The 15,513-nt window shown below is 42.3% G+C and overlaps 2 protein-coding genes and 1 long non-coding RNA gene across 5 annotated transcripts in view; 2 read left to right on the plus strand and 1 right to left on the minus strand.

The window, feature by feature from the left end:
- STK38L (serine/threonine kinase 38 like) overlaps positions 1-2,906 on the plus strand; it is an 80,039-nt gene extending 77,133 nt beyond the window's left edge. For all 3 annotated transcript variants that reach the window (XM_055572567.1, XM_055572555.1, XM_055572545.1), the window contains one exon: positions 73-2,906. In XM_055572567.1, the coding sequence (XP_055428542.1) occupies positions 73-200 (128 nt within the window). In that variant the 3' untranslated portion in view covers positions 201-2,906. The remainder of the gene's footprint in view (positions 1-72) is intronic.
- Positions 2,907-8,603: 5,697 nt separating this feature from the next.
- On the minus strand, positions 8,604-9,859 carry LOC129641441 (uncharacterized). Its single transcript, XR_008709331.1, has 2 exons — positions 9,780-9,859; positions 8,604-8,994 (listed from the first exon to the last, which is right to left on the minus strand). It is a non-coding gene; the product is annotated as an uncharacterized LOC129641441 (long non-coding RNA).
- A 174-nt stretch (positions 9,860-10,033) lies between these two features.
- The window catches only part of BMAL2 (basic helix-loop-helix ARNT like 2), a 97,825-nt gene continuing 92,345 nt past the window's right edge, over positions 10,034-15,513 (plus strand). Inside the window, exon 1 of the mRNA XM_055572590.1 lies at positions 10,034-10,158. Coding sequence (XP_055428565.1) covers positions 10,128-10,158 — 31 coding nt within the window. The 5' untranslated portion in view covers positions 10,034-10,127. The remainder of the gene's footprint in view (positions 10,159-15,513) is intronic.

Below are 15,513 nucleotides of genomic sequence, written 5' to 3' on the forward strand. Positions count from 1 at the left end.
AGACTATGAAAGTGATAACATATTTCATTAATGAAATTCCTTTGGTCTTGGTTAATTTTTCTATCTTTCCAGTGCCAAACACCACGGAACCGGACTACAAATCCAAAGACTGGGTTTTCCTCAATTATACCTATAAGAGGTTCGAAGGGTTGACTCAGCGTGGCTCTATCCCCACCTACATGAAGGCTGGGAAATTATGAGCGAAGACCACGTTGGCTCACAACCAAGAGAACTCAGGTAGCCGCATCACCAGGCTTGCTTGGCGTAGGTAACAGTTCACTGAAATACTCCTGATGACGGTGGTGCTTCTGACTACAAGAGGAAATTCTACAGGATTAGGATTTCGAAGACTACTACAGGAATTGGTTGGCAGTGCCAGCTGGCTTTTTTCTTTTTTTAATATTATTTTTTTTAACTTTATTATATGAAGGTACTGGAATAAAAGAAATGTACATCCCTTTCTAACTGCACTGCCTACACGCGTATTAAGGTCCATTCCGCCTGTGTGTGCCGTGGCTTTGTACTGTAACACCTCTAATCAATTCAGGAGAAACACATATCATTTAAAGCAACATAGGCTAACCTGTAGGTAACACTGCAGTATTGGCTGTTTTACTGCACACCTTATGGGTCTAGATAATCAATAAAAGCCATCTTCCATAGCTGGTATTAGAACACTTGCCCTATTGGTTTGGACATCTGTAGAATATATATGAAGACAATTTCTGTAATGGTTTTAAGGCATTTTAAAAAGGAAATACACTGGGTTATTTAAAAAATAAAGTTTATCATCATGTTATTACACAAACTCCACAGTAGGGAGTAACGAGTTTTGAATAAGGAGGAAGTTAAACAGCTTCACTCAAGCACTCCACTAATATATTTACTTTGCATTCAGAAATACTGATGACCTTTATACATGTATTCTGTATACTCATAGGGAGATGTACTGTATCATATAAAATGTAAAGTTGCTTTTCTTGTGACAGGAGGACTTCTTTTTTAATAAGAGGACATGGCATTATTTTAATTTGATTATGGTGAGTTGAATTTGAAGAAATGACCATGAAGGCTGCTTGTAGAACTACTAGTGTATTTTTATTAAACTATTTTTTTAAACGTCAAACTTCTGATCATGTAAATGAACTTGTAGAGAACAAAGAGCTATTTACTTTGGTTTTCTAGAAAGTTGTTACATATCATGGCTGGTTAACTTTTATTTGTTTTGATGAAAAATTTTCCTTTGATAGTACTTGTATTATTGTGCCATTATTTTCTTATACTCCAGATGTACCAAAGATCCTGAACAGAGTGGATGTTCACAACTGTGGGGGATTTTACTGTCCTGCGGGAATGCTGTCTTCAGATCTTTGATGGAGGCTAGCTCATTCAAGGGCACTACTGTTCATGTTTAGCTCCATCACTGTGGTTACTGTAAACGGAATTAAGGAAATAAATGCAGGCCAGGGGGCTTGTGATTCGAGGATGGGGGAGGTGATGTCAGCAGCAAATTCTTTGGGTATTCCCCCAAGAATGCGATAGTCTTTTCCAGCTCAACATTTTCATTTAAAAATGACTCTCTGAGGTTTTGGCTTCATCAGTAATAGTGGAGGAGTATTAATTTATCAAAGAATGGCCTAATGTTTGTCTTAACTGTTAACTAGTAGAATTTCTTTTTTAGATACAACAGTGATTACTGTTACAAATGATCTGTGATCAGAATCTAAAATGATAATTTATTTGTATAGATGTTCTTCTAGTGGGGAAGAATTGCATAGGACCATTATGCAGATCTACAAAAGCTTTTATAAATGTTCCTGCTTTCTAGGGAGCTCCATGGTGTTTCAATAAGGCCATTCTGTTCTTTTTCCTTCCTGCCCTGTTCTCCCCTTCCCTTTCCTTCCTTTCCCTCCCCTTTCCTTCCTTTCCCTCCCCCTACCTTTCTTCCTTCCTTCCTCCCCTTTCCCTCCTAGTATTTGTTTGATACTTATGTGTTCACCTAATAGTTCATCTCCATTTTTCTTATCTGGAACATGTGACCAAGTATTTAGGAGAGAGAACTATTAAAATTTTGGGGTTATCTCCTTTTGCCTAGCTCTGGTTTTTCTAATTACAACTGCCTCTAATTTTAAAAACTCTCTAACTTACATTTAGTTTTATGAGATTTTTCTCATTCCCCCCATTCCCCACTGTTTTTTTTTAAAAAGGATGTTTTGCTAGTGTGAATGGGTAAGATACAAGGAAATTGCAGCATACTCTGGTTCTACTATGGTAACTATTCTAGTATTAAAAAATTTCATTAATTCAAGTGAGAGAGAGAGATTGATATAAAGGAGCTGAATTACCTAAGTTTACCTTTTAACTGAATAAGAATAGAGCATTTTAGTTTCCATTTCCTTCATTCTTATTAATAGGAAGAACTTGGGGATAGTTATGGTTTCTTGGCAGCAGAAGGGCAGTTATGAAAAGTTTACCTTGTTAAGATACTCATTTTTCCCTGGAGTTGAGTGATTCATAATCTTTGGGGTTTCCTCCTATCAAAAGCATTTCTTAAGTGCCTATCTAAAAGCAATTAAAGACTGTGTCTGCCCTTTGGAAGCTAAGAATTTGATTCATAAAGCAAATTAGATAATTTGCAAAGTACCCTTGAGCTTGAATTTTCTCTTATTATATACTTCCCATATTTCAGGTGAACCATTTAATTTAAATGACAAAACCCTATCTAATCAACAGAGCATAATGACATTTTCTTTAAATTAGACTCTATTTTGAATTAAAGAGTTTTGTTATAAACTGTGTGTTTTTGGTTTTTCTAAGTATATAGAAAGCTTGTATAATTCAGATTTGTTGATTTCCTGATTTAATGTAGACTTTGACTTTTTTTATTAAAAAACCTTTGTATTAAAGCAAGTTATGTTTTTTTTTCTTTTATGCTTTTCTTATTAACATGGCTTTAAATGTTTAAATTTATTGAAGCATAGTGCTATCTGAGAATAGGAAATTTCTTATCAACCTTTTCTGAATGGAATATATATCTGATTTAATAAGCTATTAGTTGAATGGAAAATAACAAGTATGGAATATTCAAAACTGGTTGCTTAGGGTTAAGATAGGGTTTCATTTATTTCTGTAATAATATACTCTTTCTGTTTTTTTAAACACCTGTTATCTTTGTGTAGATCTGTAAATCTTACAATATTTTTAAGTACATTTATTTTTGGTGTTTTATTGTAGAAAACCTTTAGACAATCAACCCAGCAGTATCTACTGGTAGGAGAAACAGCTATCCATCTATCAATGATCTACAAAGAAATGGATTGAAATTTTAATCAATAGAGAGGTCCCTGCCTAAAAACACGTTCTATTTTCTCTCTGAATTGCTAAGAGTCAGAACATTCAAAATAACTATTTTGCTACAACCATGAATATTTCCCCTTGTCTTTATTTAAATTTTGTTTTCTCTGTAGAAGTGCACTTATCTCTGGAACATTTTAATGAAACAAACACTTGGAACAAATATAAATACAATACACTTAGGACTATTAGAGATATTTTAGATTTTTATGAAAAAATGAGAGTAATATTGCTACTTTTAAAAGGACTGAAGTAATAAAGATAGATGTTAGTTATTTTTAAAGCAATATAAATTATTCAGCAGTTGTCTGAAAAATAATCACCAGGCTATTGAGTTCTGTGTTCAGTTACTGAGTTTCAAAAAAATGTTTTGGTGGCATCATGCACTTTTCATTGAAGGTAAGAAAAGAATAAAAAGTATGTTTACAATATTTTTGTTGGTGAGGTTTTTTGGTTATATTTTTGAATTTTAACATAGATGTTACCAAACCTCAAGAAAGCCTGCTTTGTAAAGGGATCCAACTTTTCCCCTTAAAGATCACATCAAGAACAACATATTGGATAAATATTTTAAGTTTCAATTTTCTTATGTTTAAACACTCAAGATAGTTGTACAGGTTTATATGCAGCTACTCCACTAGGCCAAAATCAATTAGCAGGTAGAAATGAAAATATGCCTCAAAATAGCAATGGAAACTAGGGATATAAGTGCCCAGGGGACCCAGGTACTACTTCATCTATCCCACTGGAGACACCGATCAGTGATCATGACACTGTTTCTGCCAGTCTCAGAGAGAGCAGTCAGAATCCTGTTCATCCAGCTGTGCCCTGACTGACATCATTTTAGTAATGCTATTGTTAAAATGGTAAAAATACTGAATATTAAAATTTGGAATTCAGAGCAAACTTTGATATTCTACATTTATCTTTCAAAAGCATCTTGTTAAAAGAACTTACATTTTGCTTTATAAAATGCTTTCACTTAGCTTACTCATTTTGGTTTTTTCTACTACTCTGTGAAATAAACATAATATTTTACAGATGATAAACATGAAACTGAGTGTGAATTACCCAAACTCAGGTAATAGATTGCTCTTGAACCAAGTCTGGGGCTTCCAGATAACAGAGCACACTTCCTTAACAAATTACCTGATATGCTTCTAGACCTCAGAAAAACACATGGGAAGCCAGTGACCCAAGTTGGTATTTTGGGTGCTTTTGACTGCAAGTATAAGATGCAAGTAAAAATGCAAAAATAAGGAAAATGAGTATCTTGTGTAAAACTAAGACACAAGATAGGGACCTTCCAGAGTAAATTTAGCATCTCAAAAAAAAAAAAAAAACCTTCAAGAACAGAGATTCTGTCTAGTTTTCTACATTGTCATCAGCAGAGTGTTGGATGTCCTTGGGCTTGTTTTCTCAGAGGGCTGGATGGCTACAGGGACTCTAAGCATCAAATTGTCATACAAGTCTTTAAAAAGAAGATTGTTCATCCTCTTTTTAAGAGTAAGGAAAATCTTTTCCAGAAGCATTCTAAGCAAAGAATCCTGCCCCCCCACCCTACTTTGTTGGCCTTGATTATGCCATCCATCCATTCCTACAATAGTACCTGGTCTGTTGATTGATTTAAACTAAGCAGGCTTCACATCCTTGGTACAGAGTGCTGCTGCTAAGTCGCTTCAGTCGTGTCCAACTCTGTGCGACCCCATAGACGGCAGCCCACCAGGCTTCCCCAGCCCTGGGATTCTCTAGGCAAAAACACTGGAGTGGGTTGCCATTTCCTTCTCCAATGCATGAAACTGAAAAGTGAAAGTGAAGTTGCTCAGTCGTGTCCGACTCTTCGCGACCCCATGGACTGCAGCCCATCAGGCTCCTCCGTCCATGGGATTTTCCCGGCAAGAGTACTGGAGTGGGTTGCCATTGAGGCTCCCCTAAAGCACATGGCCACCTGACACCAGAACCAAATTGGAGTTAACCCCCAAGATAATTAAAAGGGTGCCACACTGGTTTATACCAATGGTTCTTACTGAAGCCACTGCACTTGGGTTTTGTTACTTATTCTGCCATTGCCTACATATGAACTGAAGGGCTGATCCATTAACACCTTTTCTGACGCATGTGAAATAGGAGTACTGAGGACCACCGTGCTAGACCATAGCTCAGCTACTGGGAGCCTAGGTTGCTTGTCCAGAGAAGCAGGAGTAGGGGTGGGTCTCTGGACATCATACAAACAATGGATGTTTGGCCCAGTGACCAGGGTTTGGTCTTTTTAGTGCTACTGCCAAGGCTTCCAGCTGCCATTCGTCTCACGGGTCCATCTCCCACAAAGCTGTTATACCAGTAACAGGGATCCTCATCTACGTACTTCCTCTCAAGATCCAGGCAAGGGTGGGCCTAATGACTGGCCTCATCACTAGTGGCTCAACTGCTTTGTCTAACTTGAGAAGATAGGCTGTGATGAGTAGAAATCAAAACATTTCTCGGGAGGTTGTGCTAAAAACCATTACAAAGTTTATTACTGTTCATTCTAAAGCATTCCTTAGCAAATCCTTAAATGTTGAGATGACTTATAAGTCTCTGCCAAAGGGAGAAATACATAACAGGAAAGGGAGATTGTCCTTTGCCTTTCCTGTCCTCTTAGGTAAGTTAATCATGGACAAAACTTGAAAAATCCTCCAGTATGGGTCTATATAGTAAAGGACTGAGGAGGGTCTAGGGTACCATACATGTTGTAAGACTGTCCACAATCTCCAAAAGTAAAAATTACTTCAGCTTTTGACACTTAACATATACAAATACATAATCTCTAAGGAAAAAAGAGGCAGTAGCTCCATATATAAAGAGATGTCTGTAAACTATTGCCTCTTGTTCTAAGTTTTGTTCTCCCTGTATTTTTCTTGGAATTTTAGTTTATTGCTACTTCTGTCCTCTGGCTTATAGAAATACAGACACACACATACACACACACAACTTCTCCTTTGCAACAACCTAGGCTTAATAAAATTCATTTTTGGCTAGTTGAAGCAATATTTCCTGAAATAGAGTACTTGGTGCAACTATTTCAGACTCAACTAGGATACTTGTTTGAATAAAGATTTAGTGTGTCTCACCCCAGACTTACTAAGTCAGAGTTTCTGGGGTGGGCCTAAACTTCTGCACAGTCTCAATTCTGAGCTACTGAGCTCAGAAACTACTGAGCTAAAGGAAAAAGGACACTGGTTGGACTTTTCTAAAATGAAATAATACCTACCTCACTGACTGTTATGAAAACATCTATATGAAGTAATGGATGTCCAGTTGGCGATGTATGGCAATCAGTGCTTAATAGCCATGCCTGGCACAGTGTAGACACTCTACAAGCATTTGTAAACAAATGAATAACTGCATTTTGTGAGCAGCCCTACTCCCCCTCTAAGGCCAATCTCAAAATGTTTTCATGTTTAATAAATACATAAATCAACTCCAAAAGCAATGAAATGAACTATAGCCTTTGCTAAAGTTGTTATTTTCCAGGGAAATAATGTAAGAGGGTTTGCATTACACAAGGAAGCTTCCTAAATACCCTTTAAAAATACTCTCAAATTTCCACTCCCAGTGGCAGCTACCACCACCACTTCTGCTCTTTCTCATGAGTATACCCTCCTGCAATTATCTTCTCTGCGTCTCACTTCCATGGACCAAGCTCAAGCTGCTTTCTCCCATTCCAGAAGCCCATGAGACACCTATCTCTCAAAACACGTTTGTGCCCCCCTGTTTCTCCTAACTGCATTCCCACTCATCAACCTGCTCAGAAAATCCAGGAACCTTCCCCAGAATTCACCCTCCATGGAACGTCAAGGGTGGCGGAGTGATGGGGAAGAAAGAGTAGTTTTAAATATTAATAATTATTTCCTCAGTCACTTAGGAGCTCATTAATGGGTAGTTATTTATTTTTAAACATCACTGGAGATGGGGGTCTTCAATTTAACTATACTCTGAAACAGGTGATTTTTGTTGTTGTTGTTCTGGACCAACTGAAATATATATGTGAACTTAAAGGGCCCTCCAAACAAAATTGCATTGTTACAACCCCAGCAGGAGGTTGACAAGAATAGGAATTTATAGTGTGCTAGGCAGCGGTTCCTATGTCAGTCTTGTTCTTGCTTGAGTATTTGGCAGTGAAGGAAATTAATGAACAAACTAAATTCCCCCTAAGATTAGCAATGGTTCCTGAAAGCAAAGTTGTTCCTGGGCTTTTGGGAAGGAAACCACGTTGGCCGGAAGGAACTATACCATCCACTCTGCAAGTTCTGTTTCAAATCACCTTCTTACATTTTGCTCAAGGAGAAAATATGAAAAGATCACTAGTAAGAAAGGAGAGATGAATTTCCTATCCATCTGTCAAGATATTGTGTGACTATCTCTGCCTTATCCTAGGAGGTATAGTATAACCACTCTAAAAAAAAAAAAAAAAATCTTAGGAAGTAAAGCTCCAGAGTTTAAAGAAAAAGTTGAAAGCAGAATTTAAATTTGAACGACTGGGGAAACACACATTAAACTATGAGAATGATTTGCCCCAAGGAGTCCTGTGTGTCTGCTCTCCTTGTGTGTTACACATCACATTTAGGTACCAGATTGCTGGCTCTTGCTCTCAGGCTTTTGGTGGAAGTGAATCATCATTTCTAAGACATGAGGACTGTGATGATTCACCAGCAAGCTTATCATACCACGTATTAACTCCTGAGGAGATCTGACTTTCACCATCTGGCTTCTACTGTATATTGAATGATTCTGGCCAAAACACTCATCTCTGAACCTCTGCTTGCCTACTGAGAAGACAAGAATTATAGGTGTTCAACCACCTCACAAAGGTTGTTATAAGGCTCACCTGAGATGATAAAGGGAAAAACACTTTGTAAGCAAGACAGCATGTTTGTAGCTTGTCCGTCCCAGCTCAGTCGCTAAGCTGTGTCCAATTCTTTGCGACACCATGGACTGAAGCCTGTGCACTCCTCTGTCCATGGGATTTCCCAGGCTAGAGTACTGGAATGGGTTGCCATTTCCTTCTCCAAGGGATCTTCCAAATCCGGGGATCCAATCTGTGTCTCCCGAATTGCAAGCAGATTCTTTACCACTGAGCCGCCAGGGAAGCCCCTGTACTTTTTGCCCAGGATCCTAGAAATTCCACTTCACCATCAAAGTGGCATTGAACACATGTGCAATCTAAGAGTACTCCCCCTGCCCTCAAGTCTTGGTAAACCACCTCAAAACAGAGTACACTTGTCTGGAAAGCCAGGGTTTGAGCATGTTCAGGGAAACCTAGGCCAGATCTTAAGAGTGTCTGTCAGGCTCTCTGCGGAATTTTTCTTTCTGAGCCGACAGCACACGTTGCTGTCGGTGGACTTTGGTGTCGGTGGACTTCGGGTGGAGTTCCAAGTCAAAGTCAGGACTGGGATGTCTCAACAACGGTTTTTGATTAGGGATGTGTCTCCTTGTGTGTTATCCAGGGCAGCATCTCTTGCCACCTCCAGCAGGATAAAATCCGGGACCCACTTAAGGCTACATCAGTTTCTCTGCGTCTGCCTACTTCCGTTGGGAACACGCGTCCAACTCCCTCTTCCTAAGTAGCTCTCAGGACACACAAAGCAGCTAGTCACGACGCTGTAATGGAGAGTCCCGAAGGAAAAGTATTAGTTTTAGGCTGGTTGATGCAGAGCTTTGGTGTTTTCTCCGCTGTTCCTTCCCTCCACTACAAGACAAACTGTGACCAAGGAACCCTAGGGTCCTATGGGCGGGGAGTGAACCAGCGTACTCTGCGTATGATGAGGGGCTGACAAGTGGTCCCCAAAGAATCTTGCTTCTGGATTTACCCAACCGTCTCAGGACCCCAAACAGCTTCTTTGGCGATGTGAAAGTTGGACCATAAAGAAGGCTGAGCGCTGAAGAACTGATGCTTTGAAACTGTGGTGCTGGAGAAGACTTGAGAGTCCCTGGGACTTCAAGGAGATCAAACTAGCCAATCCTAAAGGAAATCAACCCTCAATATTCATTGGAAGGACTGATGATCGAGCTCCAATACTTTGGCTACTTGATGCGAAGAGTGAACTCATTGGAAAAGACCCTGATGCTGGGAAAGACTGAGGGCAGGAGAAGGGGACGACAGAGGATGAGATGGTTGGATGGCATCACCGACTCAATGGACATGAGTTTGAGCAAGCTCCGGGAGTTGGTGACGGACAGGGAAGGCTGGCGTGGTGCAGTCCATGGGTTGCAAAGGGTCGGACATGAGTTAGAGACTGAACAACAATCTCCCCCCACCGCCCCCGCCCCCTCCACCCCCCCACCGCCCCCGCCCCCTCCACCCCCCCACCCCCGACACACACACAAAGGGAACAACTCCACACTGCAGAACACCGGACAACGAATCTGGAAGAGATGGGGTAAACCTGCTTTAGACAGGCACGTTTCCAGCGGGGCTTCAGGCGCTGCTCTGCTGGCCTCCTCGCACTTCGCCTCCCTCCGCCGGGGTCGGCGGGCGGGGCTGCCGTGACTCCGCCCCGCGCGGTCCCTTTCTCCCGCCCCCGGCCCAGCGGCGACTAGACCCCCGGGCAGGCGAGCCCCCGGCCGCAAGCTCCTGAACCCAGAGCTGCAGTGGGGCCACCGCTGCACCGGGCAGGGCCCCGCGGGTGCCTGCGCCCCGCCCCGGGGCTTCTGCCTGGGCTGGCTCAGCGCTGGCCCGGGGCTCTCCATGCTGCGGGCCCCGGGGCTCCGGAGCCGGCCGGGTGGCTCCTGCGATGGCGACGGAAGCGGAGGCGGCGACGAGAGGTGAGGTTGCGGGAGAGGGGCTCCGGCTGCGGGAGTGGCGCCCGGGCCGGCCTGGAGCGAGCGGCCGGTGCGTGAGGCCAGGTGGGCTCACTTTGCTGGGGCTCTCCTCCGACCTCGCATCACCTCGGCGGGCTCGAGGGCCGAGGTCGTCCCTTGCGGCACAGGTCCTGCTCGGCTCCCGGAGCATCCTCGCTTGGAGCGGGAGGTGGCGGGTGACGCCCGCGATCGCTGCCGGCTTTCGAATTGCCCGCAGCCCCATTTCGGGGCCCCTGGTCGGACGTTTCAGCGAAGATGAGCTGCCGAGGGACCGTCCACCCAGCCATCTCGCTGGGCGCCCACTTCTCAGTCGGCAAGGATTGCTGCGCAGACTTCTTAGATTTCGTTTTTCCCCTTTATAAACCATTTGCTATTAGCCTTTGAAGGAGCTCGAGCTCTGCGATCCTCGCCCCTCTGAACTGGCAATTCTCACTTCTATTCCCTTCTTTAAAACCTACCCAGCGGTGGATCCGGCAAGCGAGTGCGGGGAGGCAGGTCCCCCACATTTCTTATTCTTGAAAACCAGATTGCACCGCAACAGTCCTCTGTCAGCGAGAGACGGCTCTTGTGCCATTTCAGCACTAAGAAAGTCATCCGTGGAATTTGTTTCGTTTTATATTATTTTGGAGTTTTTGTGAATTGAGTTGGAAGGGTTGCTACGTCTTTTCCCTCTCTCTAGTGTTCTCTGGCGACATTCTCTGGTCTCTCCCATATGACTACTCATAATTATGGACTGATCATAAAATATTTGTTACTTAAGACGGACAGGAGTCAGGAAAAAAAACATGTAAATAACTAAAAGACTGGCAGAGAGAAGTTCAGGGAAGCAGTTTGTTAAATCTCCCCTTTCCTTTTAGAATATTGTGATGCGTTTAGATTCTTCTGGGAAATATAGCAATGAGAAGAGGTCTTTTGAAAATCTAATAGGGGTTTTAGATCATGGGGAGGTTTCTGAAATTCTATCATTTGAATATTTGAAATCTTTCTGGTCTATATGAAGATGTGAGAAGGCCCTGGTTTGAAAAGAGAAGGTAGTATTTATCATTTTAAGCCCAGATATCCTGTTTTGGCTGTGACTGAACTCTGCCCTTTACTATGTCACCTGGGTTAAGTTACTTAACATTAGTCTTTTCCTAAAGTGGGGATAATTTTAGTATCTGTCTTATAGGATTGTTAGAATTAAATGAGATATAAATATATATATTGTTTCATTTGGATATGCTTTTATTACTGATAAAATTTAGCGTAGAGGCTGCAAGAGTCATTTTGGACAAAAGTTTTGCTTTAAGGTTTTGTAATAGTTTCAGCTCCTTGTTGTTCACCATTTCTCCCTAAAAAGTCTTGTGTACCTTTGTTTCTCTGCTTTTTTTTTTTTCCCCTAAGAAGAGCCTGGAGAGAAGCATCAGCATTTCACATCCCTGTGATTTTGACTGATTTTTACCTCCCTTTTCCCTTCTTTTTTTCTCCTGGCATTTACTGTCCCATGTTGGGCCATTGATGTCTGTGGACACTGGGTGTCTACATAAATGTCCACTCTCCCTGGAATCTGCATCCTTGTTTCTGATACCCTATTTAAGCTCTAGACAGGGGATAGCTGTTAATGACATGCTTTGGCACAAATGGTGATGTCTCACTCAGTGTGTCTGAAACTGAGTCTGTCATCTCCCTCCTTATCCCAAATGGCTCTTCCTCCTGCCATAGTTGTGGTCCTCTCCTTTAATCCAGAAGTCTGAGAGTCTGTTTTACTTCCCCCTCTTCTATGCCCCCTAGGGTGACTACACAGACCTTAATTCTGTCCCATCTTCTCCACACTGCCATTGCTGGAGGTCACACTCTGATCACCCCTTATTTGGATGGCTGCTTCACTTCCTGCCTTTGACTGGGCCTCCTGAACACCCACCTTCTATCCTTGCACCAGGGCACTATCCTATCCCTCCTTTGATAGGATCTTCAGTAGCTCTCCATTCCTATATGAAAAAAGTTCAAGGTTCTCAACCCACCATTCAAGTCTTTCGGGCATCTGACCAGCCTTTGCAGCCTCATCCTGAGTCCTACCTCTTCATCTTCCAGAGCTCCTTGTCTCCAAGCCTGTGTTCCTGTTTGAGAGCTACTTGGACCCTTGCCTCTTTGCCCTGGCTCTGTAGTCTCCTTTGCCCCACGCACCCTTCTTTTTGCAACTGGCCCTCATGACCAATATACCCCTCTCCTTCACTGGGCTAACTAATTTTCTTGAAGATGTTTTTAAAGATATGCTATCCTTTAGAAAACATCTTACACCCTCCTCTATTAGCCAGAATATAGTTGAGGTGACTTTAGAGAGACTCAAACAAGAATTGTTCTATGTACATGAAAGCCTAACTAGAGAATAGAGTGGCTCGCTGTATGAAGTTTTCAGGGGCTGTGTTGCTTCTTTGTTTTTACAACATTTTTATTGGAGTATAGTTGCTTTACAGTGCTGTTTGTTTCTGCTGTGCAGCAAAAGTGAATCAGTTACATACATGCATATATCCACTGTTTTTCAGATTTCCTTCCCATTTAGGTCACCACGGAGCACTGAGTAGAGTTCCCTGTAGTATATAGTAGGTTCTCATTAGTTATCTGTTTTATACATAGTAGTGTATGTATGTCAATCCCAGTCTCCCACATACATTCCACTCCTCTTTGGGCTTCCCAGGTGGCGCTAGTGGTAAAGAATCCACATGCCAGTGCAGGAGACAAAAGAGATATGAGTTTGATCCCTGGTTCAGGAAGATTCCCTGGAGAAGGGCATGGCAGTCCACTCCAGTACACTTCACTGGAGAATCACATGGACAGAGGAGCCTGGTGGGCTACAGTCCATAGGGTTCCGAAGAGTCAGACATGACTGAAGCAACTTAGCACACACCCCTTTGGTAAACATAAGTTTGTTCTCTACATCTGTGACTCTTTTCTTTGCAAATAAGTCCATCTGAGATATAAATGTATTTAAATATATACATATAAAGTGCTTAGCACAGTTCTTGGGAAGTAGTAAGTACTCCATAAATGTTAGCTTAATATAGTTGTTATTCATTTACAGCTTCAATTTGCCTTCTGAAAGTAATGAATCTCGTGTCTATTAAGGAAGTATTGTTGCACTCAAGTGTGTTGTTGCACTCAAGTTAAAATTGGCCAAATATTTGGGCTTTTCTGAAAAAGAGGGGTATGAAAATACACCTTCTAATTCAAAATATGGCTTATACCAGGTAGGTCTTTATCACAAGTTTTTGGACAAAGAGTTTATTGCTATTTAGCTGAATACCAGATGTTAACTTGGGGATGATCAAAATTAATCTTTTTTCGGTAAGAGGAACAAAGTCTCCACAGGGCCTCAGAGGGCCAGCATTTATTGAGTTCCTATTATGTACCAGGCATTTCTTGGCCTCATACCGGCCCTGTGATGTGGGTGATACCATCTGCCTTTCATCGATGAGGTAAAAAAACTGAAGCTGTAGCCAGAAATTGACAAACAAACCTGAAGTTAAGCTCTGTGACTCCTGGCTGGGCTGCTCTTCTTTCTTTCCTGTCTGCTTGGATGGTTAATGGGCAGTGTACTCACTGCCAGACACTCTGTCTAAAGAGGGAGAATAATTGTTGCAGCTTCTCCCATCCCTGGAGGAAAAAAACGAAACAGGTCTCTATATCAGAATCCAGGGCCATGGGTTTTTTCCCCCTGGTGCAAAATCCCTCCATATTCCTTTTTCCTAGGCAGACTGACTTTCAGGCCTTCACAATAAAATGAAAATCAGGGAATTCTCTGGTGGCCAGTGGTTAGTGGTTAGGGCTCTGCTTCTACTGCAGGGGGCTTGGGATCAGTCCCTGGTCTGGGAACTAAGATCCCACATGCCATGCAGTGCAGCCCAAAGGGAAAAAAAAAAATCTAATAATGGTGATATGGAAAAAAATCCCCATGGTTTGATTACACTGCTGAAAAAAATTGAGGGAGCTGGTTTTGAAGATGGCCACCAAAAATCAGCTAACATAATCATAACATGATTGCCTGCTCACTTGTTTTTGATGGGTTGATGGTAAACAACAAGATTAAGCAAGCTGCCATGCCAAATGACTGGCACCTTCTGGTAAATGATTCCAGAATCCTTGGAGTTAGGGAGCAGGCATTCTCGGGAGAGCAGCACATGTCCCAAGGCTGACTGCCAGATTTGGTCTTGGGTCTAGGCATCCAAGGGGCAACTTTCTCGCCTTCCCTTCCCCCACTTTTTACCATCCCCTGTTTTCACCTGTGATGTTATCATACCCAACTCTTTTGAGGGGTAGTTCTGCAATTATGTAGTGGCTTAAATTCATTTTTGTGACTCAGATATCTAAAGTTACGTCCTAGTCCACTGTGCATAAACTACTCTTCTTGTCCTAGTCCTTCAGTCTGATGTGCATTACTCAAGATAAACCAAGATGGGCCAAAAATGACTTTTGACATGTTTTGGGGGAGGAAAGCGAGACGAAAACAGAGAAAGGTGGAGGAGTGAGAGAGGAGGTTTGGAGTAAAGAGAGAGCAGGAGAGAGGGAAAGAGCTGCGGAGAAACGTTGAAGACAGAGGATGGAGAGGGTGGAGAAGGGGAGTGGAGCGGAGAGGAGAGGAGGGCTGAGGAGGGATGGAGGTGAGGAGAGGTGCAGGGGAGAAGGAAGGGTAGGAACTGCCACACATTAGAGTTTGACTCCAGGAAAAAAAGAAATCTAATATTTAAAATCCATGGGAAAGCCAAAATATTAGTAAACAGTGATTTCAGTATACTTTTTTCCTTGTGGAAAGACTTCTTGATTCTGAAAAGCGTGATCTGGACTTCCCCTCATGGTACAGTGGATAAGAACCTGCCTGCCAATGCGGGAGACATGGGTTCAATCCCTGGTCTGAGAAGATTCCACCTGCCACAGAGCAATTAAAGCCTGTGAGCCACGGCAACTGAGCCTGAGCTCTCCGGCTCACAAGCCACAACTTCTGAAGCCTGTGCACCCTAGAGCCTGTGCTCTGCAACAATGGAAGTTTCCACAGTGAGAAGCCCACACGTCATAATGAAGAGTAGCCCTTGTGCTCCACAACTAGAAAAAGCCCAGACAAAACCACAAAGAACCACCAGCACAGACCAAAAAGAAAAAAAAAGAAAAAGAAAAAGCAAGGTCTCTTTCTGTATGGTAAACATTAATTAGAGCATCCTTTTGAAATCTCTTCATTTGCATAATGTTCAGGATATCGTAAACAAGATAATAAGATGTCATTCGATAGCCCTGATTTCAGTTGCCTTGAGCTGAAGACCTCGGTGCCTGGCATCCGGGTGGCTAGTCAGC

Source organism: Bubalus kerabau, chromosome 1 (assembly GCF_029407905.1).
Source record: "Bubalus kerabau isolate K-KA32 ecotype Philippines breed swamp buffalo chromosome 1, PCC_UOA_SB_1v2, whole genome shotgun sequence".
Lineage (NCBI taxonomy): Eukaryota > Metazoa > Chordata > Mammalia > Artiodactyla > Bovidae > Bubalus > Bubalus kerabau.